This window comes from Etheostoma spectabile, chromosome 21 (assembly GCF_008692095.1).
Source record: "Etheostoma spectabile isolate EspeVRDwgs_2016 chromosome 21, UIUC_Espe_1.0, whole genome shotgun sequence".
Lineage (NCBI taxonomy): Eukaryota > Metazoa > Chordata > Actinopteri > Perciformes > Percidae > Etheostoma > Etheostoma spectabile.
This window is the reverse complement of record NC_045753.1, coordinates 18,443,692-18,453,053: the sequence shown is the minus strand read 5'-3', so window position 1 is coordinate 18,453,053 and position 9,362 is coordinate 18,443,692. Positions and strand designations below refer to the sequence as shown.

Below are 9,362 nucleotides of genomic sequence, written 5' to 3'. Positions count from 1 at the left end.
GGGGTGGATGGAGGTTGGAGGTTAACGTGTTCCAGTGGTTAGAAAATCTCAGTGTTGTCGGGAGGAAGAAAGTGGCAGATGACTTGAGAGGAAGGGAGGCCAGGAGATAAACGGTGGCACTGGACGACTGCAGTGTCCTTGGGTGTCTTTTGTCAGGGGACCTATAATACCCACTCACCAGTGACACAGCACACACTAACAAGAGAGCGTACATTATTGTCTCTGCTATAGCGGTTATACCACTGACTAAATCATTATTCAAATAAATACATAAAACAAATTTTAAGAAAAAGCTAATTTATGATGATACAATTAAAATATGAAATTAATAAACTGGGTTTTTGACTAATATTGTAATATTTAGGTCTATTTGAACGATGTATATTATTATTTCTGTGAATGTTATGGAAGTAGGTGTCAGTATAAATGATCAGCATGGGTCTGTGATTGACCTGTTGGTGTAATTCCCTCTCTCTTATTTGTGCTTGGGACAAACTGAGTGTATAGCATTTTGTGTGGTTGTGGCCAACTACATATTCTTCTATTTTGAATATCTGCTTTGCTGACCTTCCAACGCTTAAAAAGGCTAATTATAACATCCAAATATGCATTAATTTTACAATTCTAAAAGCATTTGACTGAAACCTCTAATAGCATCTGTGACCTAAGCCATTTGTTAGCTGGAAAACACACTTTTTAATGCATAATTATTTTGCTCTTTTGCACCAATTCATTTGGTAGTCATCTATGGTAATATGTATTTTCACAGACAATGGGTTGATTTACAATACAATGAAAAGAGAAGAATAAAAAGTCCTTAACCAATGGGCTGTTGACACTACTACTTAATTCAAAACTTAACTTATTATAAATGGACTGATTATTCAATCCATACTGATGAGATTGGAATCAATATAAAAAATGCCTCAAGCAAATGGGCTGTGGTCAGAGTTTAGCCTTCATCAAGGTCTCTGGGAATAGAAGATGTTTCTTCAATTCAGTAAATGAACTGCAAAATCCAGTAAAAGTACCTGTTGATCCCACCGACCACGTGATGTTGAGGTTAAAGTTGTTGGATGCATTAATGGACATGTCCAAGTTCTTGTTAGCCTTCAGTAGGAGAACATAAAAAATTAATGTATTTAAATATAGGATAACTTGAAGAACATCACACAAAAAAAGAGCATGAGCAAGAGCATCATTATAGTAAAGTACATCATAAAAGCAGAGATATTATGAAAAGATTATGCAATTAAACAAGGATTCAAGGAGCCTTAAACAAAATTATGGGCTGTTCCAGACTCCTGGTACAACTCTCCAGCGTCTTGATAAGAAAAGGGTCATCAACGTTAAATGTGGCAGCGTATGACTCAATCGTTACCTGCTCAGGTGAGGCCATAAAGTTGATGGCAGTGTAGTGATTATCATCTTCTTGGATGAGACTGAAGGTGAATTGGTAGTCAATCAGGAGATTGTCTATTCAAAAAAAAAGAAAAAAAATCATATATCATTCAACAGCAAACTAAACAGAAGGTTGCATTTGAGGCCTGGGTTCAGGCAGGCAGGCCGAGAGAGGGGCCAGTCTTGGAACTCAAAAAGCGTACTAATGCAAGTTATAAATATGCACTACGTATGTCAACAAACACGAGAAAGAAATTAGGGCGGACTCTATGGCTGAAAAGCTCCTAGGTAGTGATGTTAATGGCTTTGGAAGGAGGTGAGAGCTTGAACGGGACAGTACATCATTACCATGCAACGTAGAGGGGTCTCTGGGGCTGATAACATAGCAGAGTTGTGGAGGCACATTACTTTGACCTATTTAATTGTGTTAAAAGTGAACCGTATGAAGTTGGCCATGTCGTCTATGGTGAAAAAGTTGGAATTACAGCCAATGGATCCATCTAGCTTAACACAGCTAGCTGATAATAAAGAGAGCGGTCAGATCATATTACTGCAGAGCACCTGAAATGGGCCAGCCCGAGGGTTGCAGTTCTTCTTGCCATTTGTTTTTCTGGTTTATGTCTCATGGGTGTTACCAGACTCTCTGTGTCCATTACTTTGGTGCCTGTCATAAGGACAAAGCAGGAAAGGTGGGGAGTGTGGACAATTATAGCCTATTGCTTTAGCTAATGTATTATCAAAAGTCCTGGAAAGAATTTATTAGATAGGTTGTGTTTATTTGTATAGTTCAGATAAACAGTTTGGTTTCAAGGCCAAGCATGGTAATGATCTATGTATCTATGCACTTAAGGAATGGTGGGAACCTACAGAAGACAAAAAATCCTCTGTTTTATTGGTTTTATTGATGCCTCCAAGGCTTTTGACCGAGTAATCACCACAAGCTGTTTTTAAAACTGAGCCAAAGAGGAGTACCAAATGGTATATCAGGATCCTGCTTTTGGTATTCAATCAGCATACAGATCAAATGGGGGGTGTCTTCTCTAGTCCGTGGTGTCGGTAATGGCGTCCGTCAGGGGGGATATTTCTCCGGCCCTTTTTATATTTACGGATGACCTGTCGACCAGCTGAGACAGTGTAAGAAGGATGCATGATGGGTAACATATAGTGAACCATCTCATGTATAGCTGATGACTTGGCTGTTGTCTCCCCTAGCAGTGCAGGGTTTCAAGAGCTGTTAAATATATGTTCCAAATATGGGGTTGAATATGACGTGAAATATAATGGCAAGAAGAGTCTGGTTATGTTTGTGTAGTAAAAGAGGATAAGGACCTAAATTTTCCATCTTTTCATCTTGCGGGGCATGGCTTACTGTTGGATGCAAAATTAAGTATTTGGGTCACATCATAACAGATCAAATGTCAGATGATGAGGACATGTATAGGCAAGTCGCATGTATATATGCAGGCACTACATATTGCTAGGAAGTTTTTCGGTGTTCTGTTACTGTCAAGACAAAACTCTTTAAAGCATATTGTACTACTTTTCACTGCCCCCATGTGGGTCAAGTTTAAAAGGCAAGCTACAATAAGCTGCGGGTCGCTTATAATGACTGTTTGCGTATTCTACTTGGGAAAACCAGGTGGTGTAGTGCACGTGACTTGTTTTGTCAAGCAGGAGTTATTACTTTCTCCGCTTTATGGGAATTGAGTATAATGGACGGTCGCCTGAATTCTTCTTGTAACTCTGTCATTTTACATTTGATTGACCACGGTCAGTGCTCTGCGATACCAGTCCCCTATGGGATTACTGGTATAGGGTCTTATTTGATGGTGTCTGTTTGTGTATCGTATGTTTCTCTGTTGTTGCTTTGTATTTTTTTAGGAACTGAGTCTAAATAATAAAGGCTATCTATCTATCTATCTATCTATCTATCTAAACATAAAGAGGAGTGGGAACTTTCTGAAGGATATACATCCTCTAAGCTGCCAGCTGTGGCCTACACTACTGGAGACTGCTATGACAGAATACATTTATAGAGATGTACGCTATGTGATATGATCAAAAGAAACTTCCAAGTGATAGAATGATGGAAATCAAAATGTCTGTAATCATATCCAATGACGGCAATCAGGGCGTACAACTTTATCATCAAACAGAGAACGAGTAGGAACACCGGACTCTGACATTAAGCTTTAAAATTTTCCCTGCAGCGATTAATAAAGTATCAAACTATTCATAAATAGTGGTCACATGGCTTCATGAATTCGCGACATACTAATTATAGTATAAGTAGTATAAGAATAATTAATATATACACATTGGATTGTATCCTCAATCACATTTGTACCATGGATGTTAGATTTTTTTGTTTGCAAGTAATGGGGCAGTAGATGATTATAAACAATAAGACGATAAATAAAGAGAATAATTTATCAGTCAACCTCTTTGTATAAATCCAACTGTGTGGATTAAAATGATTTTTTACTGATGCTCGGGTCAAATTGGGTGTACTTTTTGTCTGGGTGCGACAAATCGTGCAGTAGAAAGAATACACATTGTGAAGTAGCTGGGTAACGTCACAATGAGTAGGGCATGTTAATCCTTGCTCAATGGCCTTTAAGACAGTCAAGGGTGTCATGTTTACAATACTACGTAACAGAGCTCAAGAGAAGGTCCCAGTAGTGTGCAGAGGTTAAAGCAAGCTCCAGGCTTTTACTTCCCGTCTTCCCCTCATTGAGCCTGGTGTCAGGCTGTGGCATTTCAAAAAAGGGACAAAAACCTTGGCAAAGGCTCTATTGTCAGTGGCAGAGAGTTGAAAGAAAATATGTACTGCAGCACCGTGAAGGACACCACATCATGCAAATAAACACACAAAGCACAGCCACCGACATGTGCAGTATATAGAAGAATACTGGGCAATGGATGTAAACTTTGTCATTTTTATCCCATAATGCAGCTGGCTTGTTGATATGTTTTCATTGTACTGCAGTGCATACTCAAGTCAAACTAACATTTGGTCAACTTTCTAAATTAATGAAAGAAAAGGTGGCTGATTGAGGGAGTGAGTTGAGACAAGTGGAGAGTTTTTACTCCTCCGTCTCCTTGATTAGCTTAATCACTCACTCCTTCTGATGCACTTGACATTTTCATGACAAGTCATTATATCACGGAACAAGTGCCCCTGGTGCCAAAGTGCTAAAATGCTCCATCTGCCCTGAGTGGAAGAGTAGAGTAGAGAAGAGAAGAGAAGAGAAGAGTAGAGTAGAGAAGAAAGAGAGAGAGAATAGCCAAAAATAATCGAGGTGTGCTTATGAGCTGTCTTTCCAGAAAGTAGCTGTCCAGTGCAGAATTACTCACAGTAACAGGTTCCTCTGAGTGGATTGCCAAGGTAACGGTTTTCTGAGTCACATCTGCAGTGAAGACAACAGAGAGGAGAGAACAAGATGAAGAAGAGCGCTACCAGATTGAGAGCAAGAATGCTTCCTTATCGGGAGCAATGTTTGCCAAGTGCCAGCGCATTAGCTCCTGCTGTTGGCACTTCATCAGGTCTCTTACTTCTGACGAAGAGGAAATAATCTGATAGTTTGCAAAAGTTAATTACATTTTGTTTATCAAAGCAACACATTGACATGCAACAAACTTTATATAACACCTGATCACAGAGCCCAGAGTGGCATCTAAAAGTATCATACCAAATATAATCTCCTAACGTCCTTTGAGCAAACCAATTTATGTACAATAATTCCTACTTGATTATTTTAGATAAATAATCCAAAATGATCGTCCCATTACTTTTGATTCCGCCGTCGATTCATAGCCTTGTTACAGCACCATTTTTGGAGATAACCTACAAAGATCAGGGATAACACTGTTCCGGAGTGGAGTTTAGTATCCACGGTACTAAAGTGCGGTTTATTTCTTAACCAGCGTTGGAATCTCAAACAACATGCAATGTTGAAAAAGAGACAAATAACTAAACATAAACAAGAACATGAACTGCTACAAAAACATACCAAAAAATACTTATCAAGACTACATTTGGTCAATGACACTAGGTCATTTCTGACATCTGTTACATCTGCATGGACCAAAGCTCTTCAACAGAAACCTTGTACAACAGAGTGCGATCAAGATGTACACAGGAGACCGTCTGCTCTTTAGTAATGGAGTACACTTATGTCATGCCTTTCTTTCACTAAACTGAGTATCAAACGTATCCACCCTTGCATTTCTAATTATGCTGTTCAGTCTGTTGGAGTTATAGACTTTATTTTAAAAAATCTAAACACAAAACTAATTCTAAAGCATTTAGCAACCATTTTCCACTGTAACATTTATCAACGTATACATGAAGCAAACAGTAATAAAGGGCGCTGAAGGTTTTCATGCCGAAAGAAATATACAGTTTAATTTCTCCTTTAAAGAGCCGGTGAAGCAAAAATTACTTTTTCTAATTCTTATGACCACACAACTATAAAACTGTGACAAATAATAAGCAATCAAAGTAGTCAGTTCCAGAAGAAGAATATAAATATATCTTATTTTTTATTTTTTTATTAACTATAATTACCTCTGCCTACCCATGGTTTGTGTTTGTTGCAAGTGTGAAATGACTGTAAGCCCAGGGCCAATGAATCTATAACTCTAGCTAATGAGGGTCCAAACCCAGGGCTAAACATGGTGTGAAAATTGGACAATTTCTAGCTTCCATTTGCCTCCAATCCATTATCGTTGTTAGTTGACAAACACTTTAATTTTGAAGCCTTGCACATTGCCACTGTCCTCACAAATGGCAAATACAAACAATAACTGTCTATTGACAATGATAAGAGGCACCACTTTAAACCTTTCCGCCATTCCCTGCTACACATTCTGTATGAACTTGATTCTCTAACAATTTAAGATACAGTCTCTATACTGTCCTTCAGAGTTGGATTAATACATTTCTAAAGAAACAGACTTTTACCTGTGCATTTATTAAATAGAGGGATGTAAATGAGTTTCTTGGTGTCCAGTAAGGTCATGCGGTTTGCTTAAACCACTGCAGTTTGACACTGTACACAATTTTTACACATATAGTGTGGCATGACATCAGCCAAAATAGTCTGACTTTCAAATGAAGTGCTGCCAAGCCAAATCATTTCCCATCCATAGAGAGCCATCAACTGTTCCATGGGTTGTATCAGGCTCATGGCTTTCCAAAGGCTTGTAATGAAGAAGAACAAATGGCAGTGTTCATTTGATTAGTGTTCAGTATCTCAATTTTAATACATCTCCATGCCCTGTCTTGCAATCTTTAACAATCTACTACTCACTCTGAACTACTTTGTCATCCCTGCTGTAAGAAGAACTAGATATGCACTAGTAAAAATGGCATTAAAACATACACATTTATTATCACGCTGATTTTGTGTCACTGTTGTTTTTATCTCACAGACAACCAATTAGAGTTGTTAAAACATGAATATCAGAGGCGGTGTTGAGGAGTCAGAGAGGACACCCAGCGAAGGAGGAAATGGAGGAGTGGAGCAAAGCAGCTAGGAGACACGTACGCTGCTGAGGAGGAGGTGGCCGATAGTGATGTTACAGTGAATGAGTTTCCCTCTAAAAATAACGCAACACTGGTTGTTCTGTAGCATTTTGGATTCACAAGACAGACGGCACTACGCAAAAAAATGTCAGTCAGATGTGGGTGGAGATGTGTTCCAACACCCTAAATATCACAAGGAAGTGAGACAGGCAGAGTTTAGAGTAAAACTGTTACTGTAATTTGAGCTTATATTTAAACTTAAAAAGGGAGTTATAAATTGTTCATATAGTTGATGCTTATATATCTTATATACTGTCATGTTTCGGTCCCGAAGAGCTGTTTTAACAGCTGCTGATTACTCAGAGAAACATGCATAGTAAATGCATGCTTTATCAATATTAACTGGCCGGATGAAGAAGGATTCTGCCTTTATATCTAACCAGCAAGTCCTGAAGGACAAGCATCGGTGCGCTGACTGATCTAATGGGGGCAGGACACTGGGCTGGGGAGGAGCCAGCTCTGCTGCCCTCACTGTTTATATTAAATTGGCAAAGCAAGGATAGGGTGTTTTTTTTTTTTTTTTACCACGGTACAAAAGACTGAGGACAAATGCTACCACAGGCTTTTGAACCTTGCAGAACATCACTCCTGGGGCATTTCAGCTGCCTGGCATTTGCAGATGGCAAAGCACACACGCATGCTCATCTTGAAGTGTATAATACAACTGCCCTACGCTGTATCTTAATTTAATCTACACCTGCATGCATGCGTGCACACATCTGAACTTCAGGCAATCCCCCTCCACTGTATCTTAATTTGATCTACACTCAACTTGGAACCTTTGTCTGTGCTTGTGCACCAACACACACACACACACACACAAAATATGCTATGAACAATGTCCTTCACACATACGCAGGCCAGAGCACACATGTGTACATTCCAGCACAAGAAGGATCCTGAATAATAAGAATCATCACAAATAATATTTCCCTAACCGCTCTTGTTCAACTCATCAAAGTAACGCAGTGTGGACCTCATCAATTGTTTTCAAAAACAATTTGATTATGCACTGATGCACATTTCACTTCATTACTGCTGCTATTATTTGGAGGTCCTAATGGCTATGGTGGTCGTGGTGCATGCATGTGTGAAAGAGTGCATGTGTGTACTGTTGTGCACATTGCGGAAAAGACAGAGTACCCTTGTGTGGAGGTCTTTGTGTAAGGGTTACTGCTGGGGGCGGTGTGAGTGAGTGGCAGACAGGGGTTGGGGAGACACTGATTACATGTAATGAGATACTAGAAATTACATTACAAAAAAGGGAACACCCAACACCCCAACTGTTAGTCAATACACACACACACACACACTAATTAGATTACACTTGAATAAAACTGAATACTCTAAATTTGTTTAAATGTGAAAATACATCTCGATTTTGAGATTAAAGACAGCACTGAAACAGCGGTTGTTGATAATGACAATCTAATTAAAGAGTAAATGGGACTGACTTTGCAACATATTCTGGTGGTTTATGTGGCTGGCTAAATTTGAAGCTGATACTACATAATGGGCTGCAGGAACCTTTCCCATAACTGGATCCAGAGCTGTATGGACACATCCACCCTCTAAATGGCTGATGGTGATCGGCCTGCTGGTGTTTGGCCCGTTCTGATATGCCCCTCTGATTTCGTAGGGTAGAGACAATGTAATTTTTGTCAACTGTTAGCCACCTGCTATCCGTGTGTTGCTCTACATTGTACTGCACTGCATTCCATCTGGTAGCAGTGACGCTTCCGTCATTTGTGCAAAGCGCCGTGTATTTAATTTCCAAATCAAGAGAAAAGCATTGCGGTCTCACTCTCCTCCAGCCTCGCCCTCCGTCTGAGCACTTTCTGTGTTCTCTCATTCAATGGTCTTTCTTGCACATTGTGAATATGTCTCCAAGGCTTTGACGTCAACTACCTTGTACTGTCCATGAAATAAACGTGTTGATAAACTTTGAGTCTCTATAGTTGATGCACTCTCTTTTTCCAGTTCCAACACAGTGGTCATCAGTGCTTAGAATAACTACCACATATTGGCTGCTGAATGAAAAAACTGCTCCTGACACAAAGGGTGTAACAGGTATTGATCTGTGTGCACTTGATGATTTCTCTAAGAAAGAAAAAAATATATATATATTGCCAGATACTGTGCGTTTATGACACCTGAATACAGGTTAGACTACTAGAGTTTAGATCAACTATCATAGTATAAAAGTAGAACAATGTACTGTACATGTAATTATATGAAAATGCTTCAGATTATGTAAATATATGTATATTTTCTAATCACATACACTTTACTTCTGCTTAGTTTTGCAGGATCATGTGACATGAGAGAGAGGGAGAGAGAGAGAGAGAGAGAGAGAGAGAGAGAGAGAGAG

The 9,362-nt window shown here is 39.2% G+C and overlaps 1 protein-coding gene across 2 annotated transcripts in view; it reads right to left on the bottom strand.

The window, feature by feature from the left end:
* Positions 1 to 9,362, bottom strand: part of atrnl1b (attractin-like 1b) — a 65,738-nt gene that overhangs the window by 30,648 nt on the left and 25,728 nt on the right. For both annotated transcript variants that reach the window (XR_004327216.1, XM_032502189.1), the window contains exons 21-23: positions 4,759 to 4,811; positions 1,382 to 1,476; positions 1,032 to 1,110 (exon numbers count right to left, since the gene is read on the bottom strand). Coding sequence is in view for 1 of the 2 variants with exons in the window: in XM_032502189.1 (XP_032358080.1) it covers positions 1,032 to 1,110; positions 1,382 to 1,476; positions 4,759 to 4,811 (227 nt within the window). In the remaining variant the exon portion in view is untranslated. The remainder of the gene's footprint in view (positions 1 to 1,031; positions 1,111 to 1,381; positions 1,477 to 4,758; positions 4,812 to 9,362) is intronic.